General features: G+C 41.2%; 1 protein-coding gene across 1 annotated transcript in view; it reads left to right on the top strand.

The window, feature by feature from the left end:
• Nucleotides 1-2,331: 2,331 nt before the first annotated feature.
• Nucleotides 2,332-14,032, top strand: part of LOC137321801 (protein downstream neighbor of Son-like) — a 39,944-nt gene continuing 28,243 nt past the window's right edge. The window contains exons 1-2 of the mRNA XM_067984475.1: nt 2,332-2,680; nt 12,728-13,200. Coding sequence (XP_067840576.1) covers nt 2,365-2,680; nt 12,728-13,200 — 789 coding nt within the window. The 5' untranslated portion in view covers nt 2,332-2,364. The remainder of the gene's footprint in view (nt 2,681-12,727; nt 13,201-14,032) is intronic.

Raw genomic sequence — 14,032 nt, 5'->3', positions numbered from 1 at the left:
AACTAGCAGGGTAGATAAGGGGGAATCAGTGGATGTAGTATATTTGAATTTTCAAAAGGCATTTGATAAGGTGCCACACAAGAGATTGTTACACAAGATTAGGGCTCATGGGATTGGGGATAATATATTTGCATGGATTGAGGAATGTTTAACGGACAGAAAACAGAGAGTAGGATTAAACGAGTCATTTTCGGGGTGGAAGGCTGTAACTAGTGGGGTGCCGCAAGGATCAGAGCTTGGGCCTCAGATATTTACAATCTATATTAATGATTAATGAAGGACCAAGTGTAATGTATTCAAGTTTGCTGATGATACAAAGCTAGGTGGGAAAGTAAGCTGTGAGGAGGACACAAAGAGGCTGCAAAGGGATATAAACAGGTTAAGTGAGTGGGCGAGAAGGTGGCAGATGGAGTATAATGTGGGGAAATGTGAGGTTATTCACTTTGGTAGGAAGAATAGAAAATAGGAAGATTTTTTAAAAGGTGAGAGACCAAGCAATGTTGGTATTCAGAGGGATTTGGGTGTCTTTGTATGCGAATCACAGAAAGTTAACATGCAGGTACAGTAAGGAAGGCAAATGGTATGTTCGCCTTTATTGCAAGGGGGTTGGAGTATAAGAGTAAGGAGGTCTTGCAATTATATAGGGCTCTGATGAGACCACACCTGGAGAACTGTGTACGGTTTTGGTCTCCTTGCCTAAAGAAGGTTATACTTGCCTTAGAGGGGGTGCAATGAAGGTTCACTAGATTGATTTCTGGGATGAGAAGGTTGTCCTATGAGGACAGATTGAGAAGAATGGGCCTATATTCTCTGGATTTTAGAAGAATGAGAGGTGATCTCATTGAAACCTATAAAATTCTTAGAGGTCTTGATAGCGTCGATGCTGAGAGGCTGTTTCTCCTGGCTGGAGAGTCTAGAACTAGGGGACATAGTCTCAAGATAAGAGGTTGGCCATTTAGGACCGAACTGTTGGAACATTTCTTCACTCAGAGGGTTGTGATTCTTTGGAATTCTCTACTCCAGAGGGCTGTGGATGCTCAGTCATTGAGTATATTCAAGACTGAGTCGATAGATTATTGGACTCAGGGAATCAAGGGATATGGGGATATGGTGAGAAAGTGGAGTTGAGGTAGAAGATCAGCCATGATCTTATTGAATGGCCTACTACTCCTGCTCCTATTTCTTATGTACTTATGTTCTTATGACAATTGGGTTTTCATTTGCCTGTGTTTGTTTTGTCCCACTTTTTGAATGTGGGCACCACATTAGTTTTCAATCTAATGATACCTCCCCAGTGTCCATAATAATGATTGCCAATGCCGTACAAATCTCTCCCCTAGTCTCTCTGGTATAAATACCATCTAAATCTGGGTATTTGTTTTGATCCCATATGGCCTCCCTAGCAATTCCATCTCATATACAATGAAGTCATTGATTATCTTTGTTTGGGGTGGGATGTTGCTTATTTCTTCCCTTGTGAATACTTGGAGGAAATATTCATTCAGAATATTCCCTATTTTGTGCTTATCCTCAGCTTCTAGTCCATTTGCATATTTTATTCTTTCCACCTGTTCAGTATACTGTTGTCTTTGTCCTCAACAATATATAAGCTAATTACAGCAATCTAAAACATCAAGCTTTGTGATCATTTTCATATTATGTTTTATATTTTGATTTCCTAAGTGGAGCAACAGTTTAAAATAGAGGATATTTTATAACCAAACAAAATAAATATGATAAAGATTCACAATTTAAGTTTACCAATGTGTGATAGAATGGTTAATGATAAGCACTGCCTGGGTATATACATTTATGCTTACGCTTGACTCATGGCAGCACATTCTATTCATAAAACTTGAACCAAAAATTGTAAATGAATAGTTTTGTGATCCAGGCAAACATGGAGATTAACAGAAAATGGTGGAAATGCACAGCAGTTGGTCAACATCTGAGAGTTAAATTGTGAAGAAGGGTCTCAGCCATTCCTCTGTCCCTATAAATTCCTGACTGCTTTGCTGTCATTTCCATCATCTTTTGTTTGTAATTTCCAACAGTTTTTCTTTTTATCTGTGGATGTCAGCAGATCACTTAAAGACGATGACCTCATTACCAGATGAAATTATGTATGATTTTTTAAATATTTTTTTTTAAAAAAGGAAACATTTGGACTAATTGAAGTTTCACTTCTGGCCTGTCAGCGAGGAACAAAAAACTACAGCTCCCATGATGCCCGAGCCCGCCCCCCGGCGCTCAGTGCGCATGCCCGGCTGTGTGGGCGCGGTGCAGGCCGGGATGTGAGTTCCCCCCCCCCCCTCCCCCTCCCTCCAGCTCCTCCTCCTCTCCTCCTCCAGCTCCTTGGTGATCATGGTGGGAACCTACTGCTGCGTCCCGGGCTGTTTCAACAACACGCTCAAGAACAAGGAGCTCTCCTTTCACGTCTTCCCCAAAGACGAGAAGCTCCGAGGCGTTTGGATCAGAAACCTGTCGCGTTTGGACGAGAGGAAATTCAGCGTGTGGCGGCCCAAAGCCCATCACAAAGTCTGCGACGCTCACTTCCCCGGTGGGAAGAAGACCTACATGAACAATGTGCCCATCGTCTTCCCCGTGAAGGTCGAGGGATTCCGCAGGAAGGAGCAGCCCAGGCTGCTGCTGCCCGGTGCGAGGGATCCAACACACCCAGGTACAGGCACAGGCACAGGCACTTCACTCCAGCCTTGCAGTAAATGGACGCCAGAGGTCAAGACAAAAGTTTAATCCGTGCTGAATTGAGCAACACAATATCACCAAGTGGAAAGTTCAGTTTTTTTTTAAAAAAGTGATTCATTTTGTCTTGAGGTGCAGTCTCCCACTGTCAGGCATGTTTGTTGCATCTGGTAAATTAATTGCACAGATCTGGAGATTTCAATCATATCAGCTGCAATATTTTTTGTTCACAGTGTAATCTGAACTCTTCAGTTGTGTAACTGTGTTCTATAATTCACTAGTTTTTATTGAGTATTTTGTGATGACGTTGTGGTTTGATAGTCTGTTTTTAAATGAGGTTAGGATACAGCTGATTTAATTTTAGCTTCCTGCATCATGTCATTCCCTCACTGAGAGGACAAGAAAGCAATATGTTCCATTGCCAATTGAATAGGTGACTATAGTTGACCAGCGGCCTGGGATACTTTGCTCTCTGTCTTTTTCCTCTCTGTGTGCACATGTCAGGCAAGAAATCACAAGAACAAGAGGTATTAAGAAAAGATTTAGAAATATCCACCACCACCATCCCCCCCTCACACCACCCTCCCAGCACATCCTTGACAGGAATTCTCCTGAGGCCACTTAAGCTCAGTTGCACATTCTGCCACTAGTGGCACAGCACATTGAATCACACTGCCCTAGTTATTTAATGAAACTTGTGAGGTGGAGTTTAAAATGAACAAAAATTATTACTGCAGTGGCAGCATATACTGTACCGTGTCAGGTCTATTTTTAGTGAGTGCTAATAGTCCTGTGCTTTGTTATACAAAGCTTTCTGAGTACAGCAGAGCTCAAGGATATTGGCATGAGTTGCAAACTGATCAGTTTTATACTACTATTGATGGCAATATTTTATTGACATCTGATTCATTGTGTCTTTTTAGTAAATTCTGCCACCTTAATTCTGGTATCCAGCTTGCCCTGTAAGTTTTTATGTCTCTCTGTCAGATGCCAGCCAGAAATGTTCACACTGGTTTAATTGTTAGATCATTTTCTAGCATTATTCCCCCTGCTTTCATTGCTCCATATTGCTTGACCAGAATTATTTTGTCAGCAATCAGGGATGTCACTTCAGAATTACTGGAAAACCTTGATGAATTGCCTCCAGTTAGGATTTATCAGAAGGTAGAGATTCAATCTAAATGTCTATGAGCCAAATGGAGCAAATTCAACTCCACATATTGACTATACATAGGGTATTAGCATCTGACGCAGTTGAACAGAACATCTCTTAGGCTGTGTACTGAATGCCTGGCAGCTGAGTGGAGTAGCTCCTATTATAAAATTCAGTTAGGATTGAAAATTATAATAGTAAATAAATATCTTGGAATTAGGCTTGAGGGCCCAGGGAAAATGAAATCAGTGTTTTATCTTCTTTGAAACTAAAGTTCAGAGTTCACTTCCCTCCAGATATTTTGTAAATTGGGAAAATTCCACCATTGTCCAGATTGCGCTTGATCTTTTGGAAAAAGACTCTGTGTTCAATTGCATATTTTAGCTTTGTATGCTGAAATACCATATTAATAGATATCCAAGATAATGAAAACTAGGCAGAAATCAATTTTTAAAAATATATTACTGTCAAAAGAATTCCAGCAATCTATTGGTTACATATTGCAGCTGTTCAGGGACAGGTTGTGGGTAAGAGGATCTGACAGATCGAGGTAGAAATCTAGAGATGCCTAAAAATATTTTAATTAGAAGACACACATGAATTGGGGAGAAGAGAGAAAATAGAATCTTATACCACAGAAGAAGGCCATTTGACCCACTGTGGCTGTGCTGGCAATTTTTCCCTTTTCAAGTATATACCCAATTCCCTTTGGAAAGTTCCTATTGAATTGGTGACCGTGGAGGGAACACCAGCGACAGGAGGCCGCAGCCACGGACTCTTGGAGATGGTCCACGGCAATCGGGAGGGGGATGGAGAGAGAGAGGCCGCGATCGGGAGGGGGAGGGAGAGAGAGAGGCCGCGATCGGGAGGGGGAGGGAGAGAGAGAGGCCGCGATCGGGAGGGGGAGGGAGAGAGAGAGGCCGCGATCGGGAGGGGGAGGGAGAGAGAGAGGCCGCGATCGGGAGGGGGAGGAAGAGAGAAGCCGCGATCGGGAGGGGGAGGGAGAGAGGGAGGCCGCGATCGAGATCGGGAGGGAGAGAGGGAGGCCGCGATCGAGATCGGGAGGGAGAGAGGGAGATCGAGATCGGGAGGGAGAGAGGGAGGCCGCGATCGGGAGAGGGAGGGAGGGAGAGAGGCCGCGATCGGGAGAGGGAGGGAGGGAGGGAGAGAGGCCGCGATCGGGAGAGGGAGGCCGCGATCGGGATCGGGAGGGAGAGAGGGAGGCCGCGATCGGGAGGGCTGTGAGTGATAGGTTGGCGACTGGGGCTGGGGAGGCCGAAGGCTTCCTTGAGGGGTCGGGGGGTTCACGCCTGCTCGTCCTAGCCCACAAGGAGTGCTGAAAAAGGCACTTCCTTGCGGAGCCGGCAGCTCCCGCCTCTCTCCCTTCCACTGCCGGGTTTCCCGACCCCTGGGAAACCTGCGCAGCAGCAGTAAATTTTAAATTGGGCTTCCAATTGCACTGTGGGAGCCCGATTTAAATGTTAATTAAGCGTCTTGCCTCTAAACGCGGGATGCCACGAAACCCGCCATCGTAAAAAAGACAGCAGGCGTGTGCATGTGTGTTGGAGACGGGTTCCACGTATTTAACTCTTTAAACGCCCCCCCCCCCCCCGACCCTTGCCCATCTTGGGGGGCTGGGCGGGGGTGGGGGTGCTGGTTAATACCGAGGCCTTCATGTCTAAACCTGAGTTGTGAGCTATTCAACTATGAGGGTCATAGAAACTGAGTCAAATTTGATAGAATACGTTAAAAATCTATAAATGCATTAAAAATCTTACATTTGTATGCATTTCCTATCTGCTTTACTTGATTTCCTGTTATTTTTTGTCACATTTCCTGTGTCAACTTTTATCTATTATTAGTTCCTATGTCCACATTTATAGTCGAAAATAGCAGCTTAAGCTTGTTACGCAGATTGCGGGTATCTCACTTGAACCATCTTAACCGCCTGATAGGGTACATGTAATCTACTGAGTGAATGAGGTGTCAGCCCTGGCTCAGTGGTAGCACTTGCACCTCTGGGTCTGAAGGTTGTGATTTAAAGTCCTACACCAGAGATTGAGCACATAATCTAGGCTGACACTTCAGTGCAGGACTGAGGGAATGCTGCATTGCTGGAGGTGCCGTCTTTTGGATAAGATGTTAAACTGAGACCCTGTTTGCCCTCTCGGGTGGATGTAAAAGATCCCACGGCACTATTCAAAGAGCAGGGGCATTCTGGCAGTGTCCTGGCCAACATTTATCCCTCAACCAACATTACTAAAGCAGATCATCTGGTCATTTATCTTATTGCTGTTTGCAAATTGGCTGGTCGGCTTGCCTACATTATAACAGTAACATCACTTCAAAAATACTTCATTGGCTGTGATGCGTCTTGGAACTTTCTAAGGTCTTGAAAAGCATTATATAAATGTAAGTTCTTTTTTAAGCTAACCTCTCCTTGCCAGCCATCAGATAGGAAGTCAGATCATGAAATCATGAACTAACATTTCTTTATTAACGTACTTATAATACAATTATCAGAATCTTGATCAGTAAGAGTATTTAAGGTACTTAGCTAGACATTATTAACTGATATAATTAACATCTGAGGTTCATTCGTATCACAGTAACTCAGTGCCAGCTGGGCTCGAACTATACAAAACCCTGGTTAGACCGCACCTGGAGTACTGTGAGCAGTTCTGGGCACCGCACCTTCGGAAGGACATATTGGCCTTGGAGGGAGTGCAGAGTAGGTTTGCTAGAATGATACCCAGACTTCAAGGGTTAAGTTACGAGGAGAGATTACACAAATTGAGGTTGTATTCTCTAGAGTTTAGAAGGTTAAAGGGTGATCTGATCGAAGTTTATAGGATGTTAAGGGGAACAGATAGGGTGGATAGAGAGAAACTATTTCCGCTGGTTGGGGATTCTAGGAGTAGGGGGCACAGTCTAAAAGTTAGAGCCAGACCTTTCAGGAGCGAGATTAGAAAACATTTCTACACACAAAGGGTGGTAGAAGTTTGGAACTCTCTTCCCCAAATGGCAATTGATACTAGCTCAATTGCTAAATTTAAATGTGAGATAGATAGCTTTTTGGCAACCAAAGGTATTAAGGGATATGGGCCAAAGGCAGGTATATGGAGTTAGATCACAGATCAGCCATGATCTTATCAAATGGCGGAGCAGGCATGAGGGGCTGAATGGCCTACTCCTGTTCCTATGTTCCTAATTGTACTCAATGTCCAAGATTGATATAAAGTCAATAAGGTTATTTTAGATTAGGCTCTGTATATATCTGAAAGTTAACAGTCTATTAGATACATTAAAAGTCCAGTTAGTTCATCTTATTGGCGATGAGCTTGCAGCTTTAGCAAAGATTCCTAATCTTACACCTCATCCCTTCCAAGTTGGTGTAGTAGGTTTGGTGCTCTCCCCTCCTTCTAGGATACTCAGGTCTGTCTCGGGATGTCAGCGCGATGCATCATCCATCTGATGTCCTAATAGTTTGGCCGCCTTCTGATGTCTGTTCAATCTTGGTACCACAAACCTTGCTTCTGTTCTCAGAAACTTAACTCTTGCATACAAGTGACAGACTGACTTATTCATTAGTGGAGTTCTTAAACTTAAAGTTTCTCTGTACTCTTGCAACCTCTGCATTTTCACTCATCTTTCATCGACTTCTCTGATTACACTATCTTCTCAAAATAAGTGCCTTCGACAGCATTTTAACCAATCTGTGTGACAGCTTGTTGTAAGGATTCTGTTATTTGGTGATTCAATACTTGAGACAGGTACATATCAAACAGTGAATTGACACAGGTTGAGAAAAAGGGCACAGGCTTCAGGCATTGAACCTGTGTATTAAAGTTAGACGAGCCAGTTTGTGGACTGTCATGGATCACTCTCCACTTCGGATAGAGACAGTGAAGGTCAGTTGTCTCATCCCAGGCCCATTAAGCTGGACTGGCCCTTATTCATTTTGAGAATAGCAAATGAGAGAGGAGAGGTAGCTGGTTTTATTGCCAGGTCTACTTGCGAATCATTGAACGGGGAAGAAGTCATATGGACTGCCTTCTCACAGGCTGGGAACAGATGGGCAGTGGGTCAGCCAGCTAGGTCTGGGGAGGAAGCCTGGTCTAGCAAGGGGAAACTTGCTGTTCCCGGAACCGGACAGGATCAGAAGGATGACCAGGGAAAAGTTAAGCAAACTTGCTAATTGGGATGGTGTGGTGTAATTTTATTATTTGTCTTGAAGGTTCTGTAATTAATTGAAACAAGATGAGATTTGATTACATCTGTTACTCTGTACATTCACTTACTGTCTAAAATAAAGCAGCTTAACCATTCATATCTGGTCTTGTCTCACTAAAGTTTCTCAATCCACCTTCAGAAAGATTGGAGAAGTGCATGAGGGTGCATGCAAAAGACAGATCAGATTACTACACTCCAGAGTTACGCTATAGTATAATTAGATATTGGGCCGTATGATTACACTGCTGCTCATATGATGCACAGACTGCCTATGGAGAGAGAATATCTAAGGCAGATCCAAAACTTGTAACAGTATGTTTAATATTAAAGTGTCCCTACCATGTGAATGTAAATTCCTGGTTTGAATTCAGCTTAAAGAGGAGAGGATGGGAAAGTAAAGGATAAACAGCTTGTGATTAGTGAACTAGATGTTTCAGTGGTGAACATTGTCCTTTCACCTCAGATCTTGGTTTGAATGTGATGAGATGACATTATCTCTGTAGTCGTGACGTTGTTAACTAAAGTGAATTTGGGGTGTATCAACCCAGTTTCATAGCATATATTGTGGAACTAAATTCACAGTTATTCGGAAGCTTGAAGGATGGCCAGTATGTGAAATGAAAATGTCACAGTGCAATAGAAGTGTTGCTATGAGCACCTTGGTGCTGAGATACATTATTGGGCATTGTTGGAGGAACTTACCTTGAACCTGGTCCAAATTATGCCTGACCTGGAAAAGCACTCACCTGTACAAATACAAATATTTGTTCTTCCAAACTTAGGTTGTGTTGGAAGAGAACATTTTGAGCCATGTAAGTCTGTTATTTGCCAATAGATATCTTCTAGGGTTTAGTGGCCTCAGTTGCTCCCTTCAGCAGTCATGACTAGAGAGCTAATGTCATCACATGACTATTCAAGTCCACATCTCGGAGGTGAAAGGACAATGTTCACCACTGAAACACCTAGTTCACCCATCACAAGCTGTTTATCCTTTACTTTCCTATCCTTTCCTTCTCTTCAAGCTGAATTCAGACCAGAAATTTCCATTCACATGGTAGGTACACATTAATTGGAGTTGACTTACACTGCCCTATATTTACTTGTTTGATAACATAACCTGGGATGTAATAATAGCATTCTCTGGATTGGATACTCATATATTTCGCATGTGAACTTTTTCAATCTCTCCAAACTGAGCCAATACAATATGAATAATTAATCTGCTTTATTACACAATAAGGTGAACACAGAGAGCAACAATAATGATGGAATTTACTTAGTTCAATCGGTAAAACATATCTTGGTGCTGATGAACACACTATAATCTCCAACTTCAATGGGTCATCTTATTTAACTCAAACAGAGTAACTCGTCTGCATTCCGTACTACAGCTCACAGAAGAATGTCCTCTTCCTGCCATCTCCTTCCTTTTCCTGAGCCTGATTTTTTCAGTCTGATTGCCTCCGCAGCAAGCTGTTTCCAAAAGCCAGGCTGTCTTATGTTAGTGCCAGTCTCTCTCTCTATTTCTGGCAGTTCTCACCCAGAAAGTGATCAGAAAGCTTCTGACACAGTGGGAGTAGGACGTTTATCGATTACTGAGACGAGCTAATAAATTGCTTATTATTTGCAGTCCATGAGGAATCAACATCAAAGCTAGCTCATTAGCATCTTAACTACCTGCCATCTCGGATCCCCTTTTTCCTTTATTTTCACGAAAATAGTGGGCTTTACAACACAACATTTTTTCAAATCTTTTTTAATGGAAAAATAGCCAAAAGATCCTGAAATGTGACAAAGACCATGATGAAGTCTGATGGTTATAAGTCTGTCACTGGTGTTCATGACAGCAAGTAGAGATGATAGATTAAGAGTATTGTACAAGAAGTATATAAACACAGTATCAAAAGTAGAATTCTTCCTCTGGCATATTGGTGCCAATAGCCTAAATGTGTTCAATGACTGCAGTGGGAGTAGTCACTAATAATAATTATACTGTCCTTTTATGGTTAGTGTTTCCATAATTTTAAGTAAGACATCATTTAGAGCTGTCTTATTTCTAGTCATTCTAAAAATACAATATCTTGCGTATTACAGAGTGAAAGCATACCCATCCCGCTGCTACTCTGTTTCGCACGCATGACTGAAGCTGAAGCTAGTCACCTCTGAATGAATGCTTTCAGTCACCAGCCAATCTCAACGCCATCAAGCTATAAATAGGATTAACACTGCATGTGTAAAGATAATTGTAAACAATTTTACAACACCAAGTTATAGTCCAACTTGGTGTTTACAATTGTCAACCCCAGTCCATCACCAGCATCTCCACATCATGTGTAAAGATAGGTTTTATGTGTAAGTTCTTGCCTCATATTAGGCTATTTTTCTGTCTTACCACAAGTGGCACCAAAGACATGTTTGACATGTAGAGGGTAGTAATTTTGTATGATGACCCACTTGTGATCAGCCTATCGTACATGCTCATGTATAAAGAAATTTAGGTCCCTGTATGGGAGTTCAAATGGTGTGGAGGGGGGGGGGGGGAGGGGGTGGAGTGGGAGGGAAGGAGCGGTGAACATCTTACACCTGTACCATTTGAGTGGATGTTTCTGAAACTCACTGTTGGGGAGTGCACCCACTTGCTTCTGACCTAGTCCTGCTTGCCTGTCTGCTTTGGAGTCATCAGTGCCACTCTTTCAGCACCTGTACTGCTCCCTGCTTAACACTTGTGTGCAGAGGCAGTAGTGCATGATGGAACAGTCAGCATACATTAAAATCAAATTTAGTATTCTATGGGAGCTGTGGTGATTGATGAGGTAATTTTGCAGAGAGCAGGAAATTTTAATGCATGCTGACTGCTCCATGTGCTGCTGATTTGTACAAGCACAATTCAGAAGCAGAAAACTGTGGAGGAAAGAGAGATGTGCGAGAATGAGGCAGGAAGACCAGGTACTGGAGAGTGAAGAGAGGAGGACTTGGAGAGAAAGTGAATGCTCTATTTTGTTGGGCCAATTTTGGTTTTAATTTTCATGACCATAATGCTGTTATGCTTGAGCAAAGATGAGCTGAGACCTGCCTAAAATGGATCCCAAATGCACATTCTCTGAATCCTAAATTATAGCACAAGGATGAATTTGGAAGCGTCCAAGTAGATCTGGAAAGGACTTCAGAACTCCTCCATACCCATATTCCACTACTTGACTACTTGTCCTTTTCATTCATATAAAGGTATATGTTTCACCAAATATATATTTATAGACATTGGACCCATTATCTAAAAATTATTATGTGCAGATCAAAAAATTAACCTTGGATCCTCCTGGTCTACATGGCTCAGTATGACACTGGGCAGTGTGTTTACAACTGAGCCTTCAGTGCTGCCTCTCAGTATTTTCAGCTTTTGACATTATTCATAAATTTAACCCAAAAAGCAGTGAAAACATTTTGATGTGTGTCATTACACTGTTAAATAAGCAGATATGCCCGTTACAGTAATCAGAGCTAGGGTGGTGTCATTTGCCCAGTAATGACTTAGATTGTGGAGCAACAGTTGGTCTTCTGTGTGAACAAAAAGTAGTTCTTTATTTAAAAAAATAATTTTTCTGTTGTATTATTTTAAAATATCTTTTTTGATTGCAGTGTTCCATAATCATTTAAATTTAATTTCTGCTGCAAAAATTCAATATATTTATATAGCTACTAATCCACATATGCAATTGTATTCATATAAGTTTCAGGTTCTGTGTGCACATATACTTTCTCAGACAGTTATCACTCTTGAGTGGCCAAGAATAAGTTAACATTTTTTTTTTGCTCTATCCTGCTACTTCACAGAGTCAGGCTTGTGTTATTTCCACTGAGGGAAGGACTCTTGATCTTTGAGGTATCATATTGTAGACAGAGTAATATAAGTAACTGGATTCATTTGAATGTGACTCAAAATATCTGTTACAAATTAATTGTTTTCTCCCAGAACTAATTCAGATTATAGAGAATTATGAGACTTTCAATGTACTTACATTCTTGGAGCAGTTCTACAACCTGCAGTTGAGAGTAGTCACATTAGACCATTTACAGTATATTATCAATAATCTTTAATTATAATTAAATACAATACCATGCATTGTGCCATTAATATAACGATACTTCACATTGTTATCCATTTATCAGACATAAATAACTTTTTCCCTATTAAAATTCTAAAGCCCTGGCGTTTACTGAGACCCAGGTTCGAATTACAGTCTTAATTGCTATTTGAATCTGGGTGTAAAATCCGTGTTGGCTGAGCTCCTGGGAAGAAGGAAAATGTTAATCTGTGGAAATCAATCCTACCTCACAGGAGCATAACTCATGTTGCTCTGTATCAACCAGTGTTGGTGGCAACTGTGAAGAAGTGCTTGGACCATCTGGTTGAAGAGGAAAGTACACTGCCTCAAAATAAGGGTATAAGAAAGAAACGTTAAAATTACTTTCAGATAGATAATGAAAAGACTGTCACTGTATAGTAAGGACGTTAATTGCATCCTGGTTATTTTACCATTTTTTTCTGTTAACTATAGTTTTTCTTCATATTAAATGGTTTCATACCTTTGCTGACAGGTATGAAGTGTAAAATCAGCAAGTTTTCTTATTTCTCTTCAGGCCAGCCTTCACATGGTGGAAACCAGTTTAACTATCCCCAGAATGTCTTGGCATTTCACAAGCGGGCAAAACAAAAGTATGGCCAGAGACAACAGAAGGATCTTCCAAAAAGAACCAAAGTACCTTTTGCTGGTCCTACAATTCAAAAGGAAGGATCAGTTGTAGCATCTTTCTCACTGAATCATCAAGAGGGTGATGATGAAAAAGCACGGTTTGAGGCTGCGCAGACTTTGCTCGATATCTTCAAAGTTAATTCAGGCTGTGAAGGTGTTCAGATGACCGCTGTGTGTGAGGCACTGCAGCAAATCAATGAAAAACTGAAAACAGAGATTTCTGATTTGAAAGATGAACATCGATATCTAAAAGCAGAATATAATAAAATCAGTGGGGAGCTGAAGAGATTTAAAGATTGTGAACCCAAATGTTACAATCAATTTCCAATTTATTCAACGTCTCCATGGCTGCAAACCAAAGTAAGTTCTGAACTTACAAATGCAGTTTTCAATGTCAAGTAAATTTTATTTCTGTTTACTATATGCAGTAAAGCTTTTTCTGTTTCAATCACTTTATTAAGAAATGAATTTACTTTACTGTTCATTAAATGTAGCTTTGGCTGATGCTAATGATTTAATGTAGTCTCTGTATGAAAAGAACTAATGAACAGCTATGGCTATGTTGGAATTATTAATAGCATGTATAAGCTAATATATTGTATTGTGAATACCTATTAAGAAAGCATTCTGGGTATGAGAACTGATTACCAACTGGTAGTTACTGATCCCATTTTTGCCCCACGGTTTCTTGCTAATAGTACCACACTGTTTTCTCTAATGCTTGATTTCTTGTGCATGCTTATTCATTTTTATGTTGGTCCTGAAGGTTTGAGAGGATTGGGTGAGTTACTATTAACAAGAAACCATAAAACAAATAGTCAGGAAGTCACCAAGACAGTGAGAAACTGGAACAAGAGTGATCGGTATAAGACTGCTAACGAGCAAACACGGGACAAGAGTAATGAGCAGATGGGGAGAAATCACAGGACAAGTAATAAAGTAGGACTATTTAGTGAGGAGCAATAGTGAAACTGTTAAGTCAGACCATAGTATGGAGGTGATAAGCATCGGACTTGTGGCACAAAATGAAACGAGGTACAGCTGGCAAACTCCAAAATAAATTACTGAAGAAATGGATGAAATAAAAAGCAATAAAATGATCTGAACTTTATGTACTAGGTTTTACTGTAAAGCTCAGCAGAGGACAAGTTTATAAATAAAGTATAGGTCCTGTTCTACTTTAATAAACCAA

This window comes from Heptranchias perlo, chromosome 5 (assembly GCF_035084215.1).
Source record: "Heptranchias perlo isolate sHepPer1 chromosome 5, sHepPer1.hap1, whole genome shotgun sequence".
NCBI lineage: Eukaryota > Metazoa > Chordata > Chondrichthyes > Hexanchiformes > Hexanchidae > Heptranchias > Heptranchias perlo.
Note: the sequence above shows the minus strand (reverse complement) of the source record. Positions and strands in the feature narration are given on the sequence as shown.